The 15,848-nt window shown below is 36.3% G+C and overlaps 1 protein-coding gene across 2 annotated transcripts in view; it reads right to left on the bottom strand.

The window, feature by feature from the left end:
* LOC109109415 (neprilysin) overlaps nucleotides 1–14,785 on the bottom strand; it is a 47,782-nt gene extending 32,997 nt beyond the window's left edge. The window contains exons 1-2 of one of the 2 annotated variants that reach the window (XM_042775043.1): nucleotides 14,383–14,785; nucleotides 1,287–1,457 (exon numbers count right to left, since the gene is read on the bottom strand). In XM_042775043.1, coding sequence (XP_042630977.1) covers nucleotides 1,287–1,457; nucleotides 14,383–14,443 — 232 coding nt within the window. In that variant the 5' untranslated portion in view covers nucleotides 14,444–14,785. Of the gene's footprint in view, nucleotides 1–1,286; nucleotides 1,458–1,577; nucleotides 1,732–14,382 lie in introns of those variants that run through there. The other variant, XM_042775044.1, reaches the window with a different exon arrangement.
* Between the last annotated feature and the right edge of the window lie 1,063 nt (nucleotides 14,786–15,848).

Below are 15,848 nucleotides of genomic sequence, written 5' to 3'. Positions count from 1 at the left end.
GCTGAGAGGAAGAGCATGTGGAGATCATCTCTGTATTTCAGCATTTTATCTGCTTTTGCTGTTTAAACATTTATCCAGCACATTAATGGCAGAAGATCGGGGTGTGAAAGGCAAGCTGCAGTGAGTCCCTATAAGCTCCATCTGCTGCTCAGAGGCCTAACGAGGGAAAGGGGCTTACATGGGTAACCAGCCATATTATGGGGTAGATAATATTTGGAGAAGCACCAGTATGTGCCAGCTTGATTCAATACTGCCCTGGGAAAATAACCACAGAGCCAAATTAAGTTTTCTCTTAGTAGTTGTCTGATTAAAATAAAACATTTTAATGAAGCATGGCAATGTGTTAAATATTTACAATATAGGCCTATTCACTGTTTTGTTGGCGAAAATTAGCAAAATTCTTGTAATGTGTACTGAAAAAAAGTGAAACATCTGTGTCATTTATTTAAAGTATATTTTAGTTTTTTGTAATGTGTCAACTGCGAGAAAGCACAATAAGCTCCCCATATAATAAAGTATATTTTAGTTTTTTTTCTAATAGAAAATGATTTCTGATTTAAATCTGTTTAGTTTAACTGTATAAAATAAATTAATGAAAAAAAATGTTTATGTAGTATTTTCGCTTAACACCAAAGTGTTGATGTGCAGAACACTGCGCTAGCTACTGGCTACCTTTAATGACTGCACAATTTTTGGGGTTTTATTATTTATTTTAAGACTTAGACTTGTTAAGACTTGTATGATCATTTGTATTAACTTTTAATACATTATTTGCTTGTGTTAAATGAGTTTAGCAAGGTAAGGTCTAGCCATATTTAACAGAAAAGAAGGTTACACTTTATTTTGATGGTCCCTTTTGCACATTCTGTTGACTGCAAGTAAAGCTGCACCTATATGTCTACTAACTCTCGTTAGAGTGTTAGTAGAGTATTAGTAGACTGGCAGGGTTGGGGTGGGGGGGTAAGAAGTTGACGTACTTGCAAAGTTACTTATAGTCAGTAGAATATCTGCTGAGGTACCGTCAAAATAAAGTATATTAGCAGATATTAATCAGACAGTCTACTAATATTCTAATGAGAGTCAGTTGATATTTAGGTGCAATGTTACATATAGTCAACAAAATATTTAAAAGGGACCATCAAAATTAAATGTGAATACAGTATGGCCAAAGAGGAACTTTAGCTTTTCCAATAATTTCTATATTGACCACAATGGAAAAGGGAGCTTAAAAGCAGCATTGCCAGTATTTCTGTCACACAATGGCACAAAGAATCTCATGCACTCACCTTTGCCACTCTGTGTGATGAAGAGAAAGATGAGGGCCACGATAATGACAAACAGCAACGATACAATTGTCAGAAGACCAATCTCCAGTGACGTCCAGTGGGGCTTTTTTTTCTGAGTGTTGTTGTCAGCCATGGTCTGCTGTCCCTCTGGGGCAGCCTGTGGAAACTCACCTTAAAAGAGTTAAAGAGATTCAGATTCAGTGGAATTCAAGCATAGGTAATATCACAGTGAGTGTCTTTGAGCGTGGTCTCTCTTAACACATATCTCCTGTCCTTCGTCCCAGAACATACCTGTTTTTACAGATTTCAGACATGCACAGTCCACACTTTGGGCTGTTAAGTTTTTTGCAACAGAGAATTAATCATTGATCCTTCCACGCCACACACACACACTCCTGATTCACACTGACTCACTGACTCTAGTCATACATACGTTGAAGCGATCACACTAACACACTAAGTGACAAGCTGAGGCAGAGACCTGACTCTGCAGATGGGCAGCTCCTGCTGTGTTCTGGCTGAGATGGCAGGACCTCGACCTGGGGACAAAGTCTTAAAGTCTCTCTTTGAAGGATGCTGACACTCTCTCACACACATACACAAATACACAACACATCATCCCAGGCCAAATACACACAAACCCAAACTCACATTCACACTCCGGCACATTCACACAAGCTGGTTTCTTTCCATTTCTGTTGTATTTATGGATAATAAAAGTAAAGTCTCTTTAGCAACAGGGTTTTGTTTTGGGGAGGGAGGGTGGTGTTGGGGTGGAGGGAAGGATGGAAAAATGTTTGGCAAATTAGTCACTTCTGGCTGAAGTGTACTTCAAGTGGGCAGTGGCTCTTAGTCACATCACAACATCTGCATGGTTTAGATCAGGTTGGTTAATCTTCTGGACTTTTAGAGGAAAACGTGTGACTGGTATAACTATTTTTGACAGGGACTGGTTTAATAACAGCACTGCAGTTAATTATACTTAAACATGAATAATAAATAACTTGTAAAACTAAGCTGGAGACAGGCACACTTTTAATCACACACTTGATCACACTTGTCGCACATATTCTATTGAAATGGCTCTTCTTTCATGTACAGTATAAGTATTTGCATGTGCAGACAACCCTGTCATGACTAGTTAACACTACTTGACAAGTCTGAGTCTTCTCTTAAAATCCCTGCAGCCAACGTGATATTGAGAATCATATGTATTTTACATAATACCACACATAAATTTATTTACATTTGCATCGACACCAAAACATACAATACTAATGTATTGACAGCATCTAAAACGTAAATCGCTTTTATTTTTACAGACGTACAACAAATCCATATTTAATCTATGAATATATCATTCATGCACTCACTGTAAAACTCGTAAGTTAAGAATACTCAAAACATTTGTGGAAACGTATTGTCTTAAAATATTTGAGTAAACAAACTATTTTTTTTTAAGTTAATAAAGCTTAAAATTTTTATGACAAGAGGCGCAGGGCTGAGAGCCTTAGGAGCCAAGCCAAGCCTCGCTTCCATGATCCCACCCCACTCATCACAATGATAACCATATACAACTTACTTCCATTAACAGCATATTCATTCAGATCTTTATAGCTCAGGGCTAGTTAGCAACAGCACACTGGTATGTATTAATATAGTTATCAAAAAGAATCACAGTACTTGCATATAAATGTTCAAACATCATGCAGTATGCATAGCCTTTAAGTTTTGCTTTCCATCCTCAACCTAACCACAGGCTCTACTCTTCACCACAACGTTAACACTACAAAACCAACATAACAGAAACATATGTAAATCCTAACATAACACAACACTGAAGTACTAACTTATGTCTCTCTATGTTAATCTTGTGTAAAAACACACAAAATAACACTTAATTTCTACATTTATTTTCCTTGTTGGCTGATGCAAAGCATGCTGGGAACTAGAAAACGCAATAATTTTAAGTTCACCTTACTACAACAGCATTTTGAGTTTACAGAACTTATTTCAATTAAGTCCAATAAACTTTCATTATTATTTGAGTGAAATTAACTTTAATTTTTTAATTAATTTTCACTGTTCGGTTTTAGAGTCCTTAACTGGGATTGATTCTATTGTATTTATAATCAATGAGATTATATTTTTCAATTGCATTTATTAAAAGCAGTTGGCTCATTTACTCAGTTTGAAATTTTCTAACATTTAATTCGGTTCTGAGTGACTTCTGGAGCAAGATTGTCATTTTAAACAAGACTTTAAAATCTTAAAATGAATTAAATTTCTATAATCATTTACCATTATTTATGTAATATATATTTAGTTTGTTATGTGCTCCTGTAGCTCAAGTGGTAGAGCATTGTGTTACGAAGCGCAAGGTTGGGGGTTTGATTCCCTGGGAACACATGATAGGTAAAAATTGATAGCCTGAATGCACTGTAAGTCGCTTTGGATAAAAGCATCTGCTAAATGCATAAATTTAATTTTTAATTTAATTTAATTTAATTTAATTTATGGAACACAGCAGTTTGCAGTGAATAAAAAATTACCAAAGTACACCACAGGTGCACCATAAAATGAACATAAACATAATACATTTTATGCTTGATCTGTAATCCAAATTTTTAAAACTATGTTTTTATACCTTTTAATGTTATGTATGAATATCTATGTATGACCAAAACCAGGCAGCTGCAGTAGTATAAAAGCAGTTTTAAAAAGTTTTCAAAGTGTATTTGTAATTTGTGAGGAAACTGACAATTACATTTTTTTTTTTTTTTTTTTTTTTTTTTTTTTTTTTGGTGAACTATATCCCTAAAGAGAGTCTAAATACTAGATTATTAGTGATAATGTATAAAATATAAAGCTTAGAAATCACTGTAAAAGGTAGAGGTGAAGTATTTTATATTTCATTAAAACTAAATTTTGTACTTCACCTTTAAGTGTGCAGAACATCACCTTGGCTTAGAATGCTTAGTATATGCTGTTAGACTGTAGTTTCCTCCACATGTGCTGATAATAGGCCATTAAAGAAACAGAGAGTGATGTACTCTGAGCTGGATAATTGAGAGGCTTTACTGGCCACAGAACCACTCCAGGGCTTCCCACTAAACACCAGTTTTACTTGTTTTCATGTAGAGATCCAGCCTTTATAGCTGATACAGAGAAAGTCTAAATTTATATACTGGGTTCATAATTTTTTTGGTTGCATAGAGTAGGGTTTTCCACCAGGGGGTTCTCTTAAAACTGCAGGAAGTTTATAAGATTGTGTCAGAGATTGTGGTAATTTTTTAACTTTAAAACTTTGCTCAGTGTAGCTAAATGTAACAATGAATATTTTTCATTTTGTGTTGTCTGATTTCTGAAGACCAGTAAACGACTATGGGAGATTTAACACCCTCACAGAGACAATCCCACATTCTCGGTTATCAGCAATATGATGATTTGATGCTCAAGGAACATTTGTATTGCTTAAAGGGGTCATATGACGTTGCTAAAAAGAACATTATTTTCTGTATTTGGTATAATTAAATGGGTTTATGCAGTTTAAGGTTAAAAAAAACATTGTTTTCCACATACTGTACATTATTGTTTCTCCTCTATGCCTCGCCTTTCTGAAATGCGTCGTTTTTTACAAAGCGCATCGGTCTGAAAAGCGATTGGTCAGCTATCCAGTGCTTTGTGATTGGCCAAATGCCTCAAGCATGTGACGGAAATGTTACGCTTTTAACATACTGTGATGGATGTCCCGGTCAGAACACTAGCAAGACAATACAAAAAAAATAAAACCCATTACAAACGAGCCATTTATTGCATCCAGTGGGGACATAATTACGGATTATAATGACTTATACTGTGTTTTTACGCGTTGCTTTGCATCGTGCCACGCCGCATAAACATAAAACCATGTCTGCATTTGTGATCGGAGAAAGGACAAACAACAAGCTCTACTCTACACTGCTCAAAACTCACGTTTGAATCATCAGTGGCAAATCCTTTACATATGTAAACATACTTACAGACTGTAAGTCAGAACACCGGGCATTGTAGTCTTCTCTCCCTGGATCAGGAAACTTGTTGTGTCCTTTTTTTGGAAGGCCAAACAAAGTATTTATGCTTTCACAACGAAACAACGTCTCCACAACATGGCGCCGGCGGCAACAGCAAGAATCAAAGTTACGACTTCTTTCTTTGCGTGAACATTTGGGCGTAGTTATGCAAATCTTCCCACATCTTGACATAGACATGTGGGGGTGTGTTAAAATGAGCCGTTTTGCGGGGGGGTGGTTGACTCTTAACTTTTATTAAGAATATATCTTTGGGTTTGAGACTTTAGTCTTTGCAACTTTACAGATCTTCGTTATGCACCAAGAGCTTGTAACACTCCAAAGAGAAAGGAAAACTTGAAACCGCATCATATGACCCCTTTAATATTTTTGCTTAATATTTTTGTGGAAACATGATACAATTTTTTAGGATTCTTTGATAAATTTATAGTTCAAAACTACAGCATTTATTTGAAGTATAAATATTTTCTAACATTATAACCATATTTACTGTCACACATCAATTTAATGCATCCTTGCTGATAAAAAAGCATTAATTTCTTTAAAAATAAAATAAAAATAACCTTAGTGACTCCCAAACTGTGCAGTATACTGTATTTGGTGGAATATGATAAACATTTAAGTTCACTGAGAATGAAATACTGTAATTTGTACAAAAAGTAAAGAGATGACATTGCTGAAGGCCAGAAGCAAGACATCTTTGCACCATATTTAAGATCAAGTTTCAGCATATGCTTCTATTTTATATTGATTTTTTATTATTTTCTTTTAGCTTTTTTCTTTGACAACATTGTTAAAAAAAAAAAAAAAAATGCTAATAAAGAGGTTGAAATAAATGGAAATTGGTTAGGAACGACTTTTTTTTTCTTGAAGAAATACATGAACAGAAGTTCACAGACAGTTTGTTTTGTTTTCCCCCTCTTTTTATGTCTATCCTTCACATGTTCTGCAAATGCTGTGAAAAGAATATGTGAAATGTGACCTCTAATTGTGTCAACATACATTCTCCATATTATGAGGAAGATATTACCATTCCTTCATTCACATTCTAAAAACATCTTAACCACATATTGAATTTATCTTGTGGGCAATATCTTTACTAAATTCTATTTAGATAAGGTACATCTACAGCGATGAACAAAACTGTGTATCTCTCCCAGCCCTAGTCTGTGATATTACCCTAAGTGGCTATGTAACAGCTTATGTATGTCCTCTGACTCCTCACTGTGGACAAGATCAGAGCTCAGGGCAGAACTGTTTCTCCTTGTTTATCTACTTGTGACTGCGACATGTCTGGAGCAAATCAGAACCAAGGGCGTCTTCATCAGCTTTGACTTTCCAAATCCATCTAGGACACTCAGGCAGGGATATGATTTAGATTATTGTAAAAGGGGGAAGGGAGTGTGCAAGATATAGTGACTGATGCGTCACTCGCCACACCAGGCATAATCCTGACATGCATGGAGAGTCCCAGGACCCCCAGATCGGATGTCGTCTGACGTATGTGGATCGGCAGGGAACCAACCCGCCTTAGCGGGGGTACTGCATATCCCTGAAGGACTAAGGAACAGGAAGACCTTTCAACCTAATCTCTTCCAGCACAGTCATGCTGGTGTGTTCAGAAACCAAACATATACTGAACAGATGCTTTAAGAAAATTAGTCATGTTTTTACTCCATGAAGTAATGGCAGTTAACCACCCTGTGTAAAGAATAAATCTGTCATTTTTATGTTTAAATACCATCTTGTCCCCTGCCTGTGGACCAAGATTCTGGGATAAACTTCAGGATCTCCACCACACTGAAAGACAAGTGGTTTGGAGAAAGGAAGTATGTTAAAATATCTTCTCAATATGCAGAGACTTTAATAAGTAAATTTATACTGCAGGTTGATTTCCCCAAAGCGAACCAGCCCATTACAGCAAAAGTGACTCAACCAATGGCATGAACTAGAGACTATCTTTTTATTTATTTAAATATTTTGAAAAGATGCATTGTTTGTTTTTCCATACAATGAATGTGGAGTCCACACAAAATGCAAAATGAATAAAAAACAGTCTTCAATATATTTCCATGGGCATTTTTTATAATGAATAGGGTAAGATGAAGATGCCCCCTTAAGAACAATAAGCACTTATTTTTAAATTGTAACATATTTAGATGTAAGCATCTAAATAAGCATTTAATCTGATTTAATTATTTTTTCATTTTCATGGACTTTTAGTTTGTAATCCATTGTTCCTGTGTTTAGTCTCTGTTTCCTTTAATCCTGTTTCTAGTTTGTTTCCAGAGTTAACTAATTAGTCCAAACTGTGCCTTTTTTAACCCTCATCATTTTTAAGATCTTGCCTTCAGTTTGTTCAGTTCCTTGTCTTGTGTTAATTTTGCTGTTGCATGTTTTTTCACCTTCTTTCCTCAAAGATCTAATTTTACCTTTTTATTTCAAAATTAAAATACACAAAAAAGGACCAGAGGCACAAAATAATTAACTAACCTCAAAACTGTTTTAACTGACTAAATCTTACAAATATTGATATGCAGATAAAATGGAAATAAATAAATAAATACATACATACAAAATAAAAATAAATAAAAAATAGCGTATCCAGCCTTAAAAAAAATTAGGAGGGCTTCTTTTTGCCTGGGAGACATCTTACCCTATAAATTTTTCTAGTTATGCCAAGTTCTAAAATATTTTCCCAGGTAGAATCTTAATCTTTAACCAGTAAATCAGAAACAACAGGAAAAGCCACTAGTAATTATCATCAGCTAGAGTGAGGGCTTTTTCCATGTTTTTCAGAAAACATGTTTTTAGAAAAAGATCTTAGTAATTAGTAGTAAATTAGATCAATTTCCATACATATTTCACAGTGACAATTACACTAAGGGTGGCAGAGACTTTAGAATTTAATTAGCAATCTAATACTTAGGTGAAAGTTGCCTCACACTTACTTCAAAGATTCTAGGTTGGAGCTCAACTGTGAGGGTCACCAATAATGCAAATTTAGTGCTTTAGTGCAGCTTTTACTGTAAGAGCTTCTGTTTGATTTCTTGTTGGCACTGCCATGGTGAATCACAGACTTGACTATAATATCTGCCGTCTGAGAAACACATCCTCATACCCTCCAGATGACTTCTCCATCAAAGTGTATCCATAACAGCTCTCAGAAACTGTTGTGCTTGCACAGCTCATAGAGAATGCATCTGTACTGTAACTAAATCACACTGTTTACACTTTTATCTTACTTTGATCAGGCTTCGGAACTTGTGAAGCTGTTAAACTCAGCAATATAGCCCCAATGTTTATGCAAGGCTTTAAATACTTTATAGACACAATAACAGACAAACTTTTAACAGACTTTTGTTCTTGTGAAAAAAAAAAGAAAAGAAAAAAAAACTCTCCAGAAGCTCTTTTCTGAGGTTTTGCACTCTAGCTGAAGTATGATAGTCATACTTGAGACGGCATCCGCAATTACATTCTATTTACAAGCCTTACAGTGCACTTCAAACGCTGCCAGTTGGGACATCAGATTTCTGCATCTGCCATGGTCTTAATTTCTTTCCATGTTTGCTTGTGCTGCATTTTCAAACCTGTCCTCACCTTTCATAAACAATATTAAATAAGATAAATTGTTGCACAAAAAATATTAAGGATTGGTACAAAATGACTAGTTCATGGGGTGTGGTGTGAGTGCTATGAAATGCATTTAAGAAATGTGTCACATATTGTATTTATAGTGCAACCCTAACCACCAGCCTTAACCTCAACAATAAAATCTTTAAAGAAACATCAAAACTACTCTGTTAGTGAATCACTTTGTTAAAATAACTATTACTTGTTCGTTAACTAATGCTGAACAGAAATAAATTTAATCGGATTGTTATATAGATGGAGTAAACTGAAAAAAAAAGAGGAACAGAAAATGTGAAGATTCATGTTAATTCTCAAAAAAAAGTGCTGTCAAACTAATGCTGAACAGAAATAAATTTAATATCTGAAGTCATTTGATGAAAAATATTTCAGATAAGTAAGATGTTAAAACTCAAAAAAAAGCTCATTGGAAAGAAATTAAGAACTTTTATTAAGTTGGCTCTGTCAAAATGAAACGCTACTGAGGTTAACTAATGCTGAATTGCTATAAGATAATTTGATGAAAAAATATTAATCGGAAGAAATGTTATATACATGCAGTGCAACTAAATCCACAAAAAAAAAAGAGGAAAACAGAAAACTGTAAGATAAGAGTTGGGATGTTAATTCTCAAAAAAAAGTGCTGTCAACTGATAAGCAGAAACTCACATCTGAAGGCATTTGATGAAAAAATATGTCAGATAAGTAAGATGTTAAAACATTTTGAATTTTAAACCCAGGCTCATTGGAAAAATTAAAACTTTATTAAGTTGGCTGCTGGCAGTTCAGAAATGAAACGTCTAGTGAGTGGCGCTAAAACATTGATTGTCTCTTGCGTTTGAAAATAACTTATCTGTTACAGATTGCTTAAGCTAAGTATAAGTGCATGATGAAGAAGAATAGTTCAATACACAGTCTTTAATAAATCCACAGGAAAACAAACAGAGGAAATCCAAAACAACAAAATAAAAACAAATCCACATTAATACCCAGCAAAAGAGAGAACTAAATGAGGAGAATAGAAACAGAAGGAAACACAAAATAAGTCTAGGAGGAAGACAAAGGAGTGGAGTTAGGATTGTAACGGGGATGGCAAAGGGCAGGCAGGAAGGCAGGCAGATGACCAGGGCAGCGACAAAGGAGGGAGGAGCTATAGCGCAATCTGGAGGAACTATGGCAGAGGGAGGAGCCAGAGTGGAGACAGGAGGATCCAGGGTGTCAAGATGGTGGGAGAAGGCAGGGAGAAGACAGGAGGGAGCCAAAGCAGGAGGAGCCAGGCGGGACCCAGACCGTAGACATGAAGGCAGCCCACGGTGGAGCTGATGGAGGGAGGAGCCATGGTGGATGAAGGGCTGATGATTCCAGGGGGCCAGTTGACAGCGGCAGAGCAGGTGGTAGAGGAGCCCAGGATGGAGATGGAGAGCCGCAGAGCCAGGGAGTGAAGGATCCTGAGGGCCAAGGCGGAGCAGATGGCTCAGACGATCGAGGCATAGGCGGGGATCTGGAAGGCCGTGGGGGAGCCGGAGTGACAGGGGACCAAGTTGGAGCCAGAGGGAGGGAGGAGTCGAATGGTGCCAGAGGGACAAAGGGACAAGGCAAAGGAGGAGCGTAGTCCCAATGTGACAGCAGGTCGATGACCATCCAAGGCAGAGCCGGAGGGACGAGCACGATAAAGAAGAATAGTACATTACACAGTCTTTAATAAAGCCACAGGAAAACAAACTGATGAATTCCAAAACAGCAGAACAAAAGCGTATCCACATTAAAAACCGGCAACAGAGAGAACTAAATGGGGAGAATAGAAACAGAAGGAAACACTAACAAAAGTCCAGGACCGTGACAGTATCACATTCACTAAACCCTAACCTAAAACTAACTGATCGTGTTAACAAAAGCAGTTGTGAGATGAAAATGCATTTGCGAAACAAATATGGCATTTAAGCTTGTCTTTAAAAGTGTTTGTGCTCTTTTATTGCTGTAACAGGTGAACTACAGTGAATTTTATGTAGGTTCTTGGAGTATATATATACACACTCACTGGCCACTTTATTAGGTACACCTTGCTAGTACCGGGTTGGACCCCCTTTTTCCTTCAGAACTGCGTTCCTTGTGACATTCCTCAGTGATTTTGGTCCATATTGACATGATAGCATCACGCAGATTGATGCAGATTTGTCAGCTGCACATCCATGATGCGAATCTCCCATTCCACCACATACCAAAGGTGCTCTATCAGATTGAGATCTGTTGACTGTGGAGGCCATTTGAGTAAAGTGAACTCATTGTCATGTTCAAGAAACCAGTCTGAGATGATTTGAGCTTTGTGACATGATGCTTTATCCGGCTGGAAGTAGCCATCAGAAGATGGGTACACTGTAGTCATAAAGGGATGGACATGGTCAGCAACAATACTCAGGTAGGCTGTGGCGTTTAAATGATGCTCAATTGGTACTAAGGGGTCCAAAGTGTGACAAGAAAATACCCCCACTCCATTTGACCACCACCACCAGCCTGAACCATTGAGACAAGGCAGGATGGATCCATCCTTTTTGTGTTCTATACACCAAATTCTGACCCTACCATCTGAATGTCACAGCAGAAATTGAAACTCATCAGACCAGGCAACGTTTTTCCAATCTTCTATTGTCCAATTTTGGTGAGCCTGTGCGAATTGTAGCATCTGTTTTCTGTTCTTAGCTGACAGGAGCAGCACCCGGTGTGGTCTTCTGCTGCTGTAGCCCATCTGCTTCAGGGTTCAATGTGTTGTGCATTCAGAGATGATATTCTGCATACCTTGATTGTAATGAGTGGTTATTTGAGTTACTGTTGCCTTTCTATCATCTCTAACCAGTCTGCCCATTCTCCTCTGACCTCTGACATCACCAAGGCATTTTTGTCCAAACAACTGCTGCTCATTGGATATTTTCTCTTTTTCGGACTATTCTCTGTAAACCCTAGAGATGGTTGTGCGTGAAAATCCCAGTAGATAAGCAGTTTTTAAAATACTCAGACCAGCCCGTCTGGCACCAACAACCATTCCACGTGCAAAGTCACTTAAATACCCTTTCTTCCCCATTCTGATGCTCAGTTTGAACTTCAGCAAGTCGTCTTTACCACATCTAGATGCCTAAATGCACTGAGTTGCTGCCATGAGATTGGCTGATTAGCAATTTGTGTTACTAAGCAATTGAACAGGTGTAACTATATATACACACACACTGTACGTAAATGTGCATTTTTTTTCCAGCAAGCCTGGGATGATTTTATCTCTTTTTATACTGCAGCTTTTCAGATCTCCATGTGGTGTGAGTGACACTATACTTTTTTTTTTTGTTTGTTTGTTTTTCAGATTAAAATTAGTAGTGCCATGTATCAGGGGGTATGCAAAAGGGGATCTATATTACTTTAATAATAATATAAATATGCCCAACTGAGCTAAGCAAATTTTGTTGAGAAGTAAAGCATATGCTAAGGAAGGATTTGGCCATATAATGTATGACACATTTTGTTTTCAAAGTTTTTGTTTGTTTGTTTGTTTTTTGTTACAATGTTGAAAAGGTGAAGGACAGTGTCACACAGCCACAGTGTTTATACTGTTTAGCAAAATCAACATAACTTATAGTTGTCTCTGAATATTTAGTTGGTACTTTAATGGAAAAAAGTAAAAATGGCTTCAGCTATTTGTATTGTTTTTTTTTAATAGAATTACAAAAAAAAGTACATAAAATTATACATATTAATGTATACTGCTTAATTTTAGATTTTTATAAATGTCTTATTAAGTATATAACATTCATGTACAGTTAAACACTTAGGAACACACATATTCTTTAAACACAAAAACTATTTTTTAAATTCTTTTAGTATCTAAAAGTATATCTATTAAAAATACATAATTTTTATGTTTAGTTGTCTACAATATCAGCAACAAGATGTGCAAAGCTGGACGTCAGGGTTCTTTTAACACCTGTCAGATTGTCTGTTGTACTCTGCAACATCTCTAAAACACCTTAGCAGAACTATAATATCTTGTTTTCTAGGGCTTTATAAACTATAATGAAAATGATGAGGACGTCAGGGTTCATATTAAGAGGAACATTACAGAGAGCAATGTCATTCAGCAACAGGAACATGATGGTGAATAAGTAATGAGTAATGAGTCTGTTGCATTCAGAGTTCATTTCACAAACTCAAAACTTAAGATAAATAACAATCTCAATTTTGTGTTAAAAGAACTGACAGATAAATATTAGTGCAGATTCTTCAGTCATGGAGGTTTGACATGTTCAAAGATCTAAAAGACACAACAGGCCGGAGAATTAAATGCCTGATTTTTTTCCATTCTTTGATGTTTTGGAAAAACTGTTTATAAAAGTCTTTCAGCGACAATAGATTGGTTGAGCATGTTGTGCTGATCTGAGATGAAACACTCATGACCCATGTGGGCTTATCATGTGTTCAGTGAGGTGTCACCACTGTTGTAGCTTACAGGTCCTGTATGTTATGTACTTTTCTCCATCTCTATGTCCTCACACACAGTATTTCACTTTAGAACATTTATCTGGGACAACCTGATAATATGATAATATAGGTTTCTTAATATGCAAAACATGTCTGATGCATTAAAACCACCATTGTATTGAATTAGAAATTAGTTACATGCACAAAATCACCTTCATACCCATAACCACCTTATTTAAATATTTTACATTTATATAAAACTAGAAATACCACTACCGATCAGATGAAGATCTGTAACACTTTCAATATTCTTCTAAAGACTGCACAAAATGAGACAAAAATGTATTTAATTTGTGTTTCCATTTTCATTTGCTGTTTTGATTGTCCGTTGTTTCCTATAAGCTATACATCCTGTGTTACACTAGTCGGGTAGTTTATAATGTATAATCATAACAGTTTTGGGATGTTATACATTTTTGAACTATTTTTATTTGTAACCAACAAATATGTGAATATTTGCGAGAAAAAAAAAAAAACTTAGTTACAGATGTACAGTAAAATGTTTTACACTACTTGTAGGTGACAAGCATTAATATAAAGTGCCACATAAATAATTAAAAAGTCGTTGAATTGCCAAAGAACATGGAAACCAGCAGTTCTGAGTTAAGTTAATTACGCATTTGATTTTAGATTGACTTTATATTTTCCTTTATCTTAGGACGCTATTTAAAGGTGGTTAAATCCTGAAACGCATTAAGTATGCAGCCCATACTTTCAGAGAAGTGTGTATATTAATATATAATAAGGACAACAAATATTATTAAATAAAACCAGAGAATAACAACTTTTAGCATCCCCCAAGCAGTGCTTAAATGAAATGTCTTGGTCAGCACACCATGTTTCTAAGCCATGTGCAGCATGCGTAACAGACTCACCAGGTGTCTCTGGAATTTTGCGATCGATGGTATAAATGGGCATCACCAACCGATCAAACATCCATCAAATCCGTGAGAAAGATACCCTCCTTCCAGATCGATGACTTTTAAATGTATTCTGGGTTCCCAGGATATCGATAACAAATCATTCAGTGCTGTCAGTTCCCTTGGCTACCTGTTAACGTCGCGATAACGGGGTGTCCTTGTGTCACACAGTTATTATTGGTGCGCATAAGAAAACACCTGGAAAACGCCTTAGGGTTAATTCAGCGAAACGAACGATGTGAGACAACAGCGAAGTACTTAAGTTCAGCCGGTGTCTAATGTTGCCTCCCACGAAAGGCGGTGTTAAGAGTGACTGAGGCTGGCAGCAATGCCAGTGCGGAGTCGAGCGCGCAACTGTGCGCTGATCTCGCACCAGTAAAGGATCAACGCGTAACTCTGCGCTCCACTTAGATGCGTAAATTTCAGTTCACTTCTGCACTTTTTCTAGAATCTGTAAGGATTTCCTTACTGTGAGAGTTATACTAAGAAATTTAAGGGTTACGACAGCAATTTTCGGGGAACAATCCTTGATGATATTCTCGCGCGAAATGTTCTGTTGGCGCATCTAGAACAGTTAGCTATAACCGTCAACTGTCTTCAGAACGTTTTAAAGAAACCATTAAAGTTTTATTGTGATTCTTTTTATTTATTATATCTGCAAGCGCTCTAATAGCGTACTGTTGCTATAGCAACCTCTTCAGACGACTTTTGTTCATGTGCAACAATTTAACTTTTGTGTTTTTAAGTGTTAAGGTTTTAACCCCAACAGATGTAATTCACATAATTTCATTATTTATAAAGGTCTGCAGTATATGTCCATATTGATGATGCCAGGCAAATGAAAACATTTGAAAACAAGACCCTTGGAGCAAGTATTAATGATAGCCAACTTTCAATTGATCATGAAACCTGTTTGTCTTACTTTAACTAATGTCTCCCTTCTGGCTGAACATACCATAGTAATATCAACCACACTTAAAACTATCTGAAATTTCATATATATTTGCAATTAATATTTAGAATTTCAGACCAGCTTGATAAACACCATTGCATAAAATAGGCTATGTCTAAGTTATCAAAATATGTTCATTTTAATATTGAACACGTGGAAACGTTTTATAATTGCAGCTGTGACAGACAAAAAAAAAAAAATTATTAACAACATTATGTTTGCAATCAGTGTAGAAATGAATGTGATCAGGCTCTAAATATTACTGTAAAATAGCTAAAGTGCTTTGCATTTCTTTGTGTTTTCACATTTTGCTTGTGCAATTCCAGACCCTGTTGTTTCCCCACATTACCATTTAACAGCAAAAGGTCAAAACAGCACAAACCAGTGAGGTCAGTGACATGCCACAGGTTTAACACGGTATTGAAACTACAGGCCAATTTGACACCACTACTCTCATATGTAGCAGACT

This window comes from Cyprinus carpio, chromosome A18 (assembly GCF_018340385.1).
Source record: "Cyprinus carpio isolate SPL01 chromosome A18, ASM1834038v1, whole genome shotgun sequence".
Classification (NCBI taxonomy): domain Eukaryota; kingdom Metazoa; phylum Chordata; class Actinopteri; order Cypriniformes; family Cyprinidae; genus Cyprinus; species Cyprinus carpio.
The sequence above is the reverse complement of the archived record's forward strand: the minus strand, read 5'-3'. Positions and strand labels throughout refer to the sequence as shown.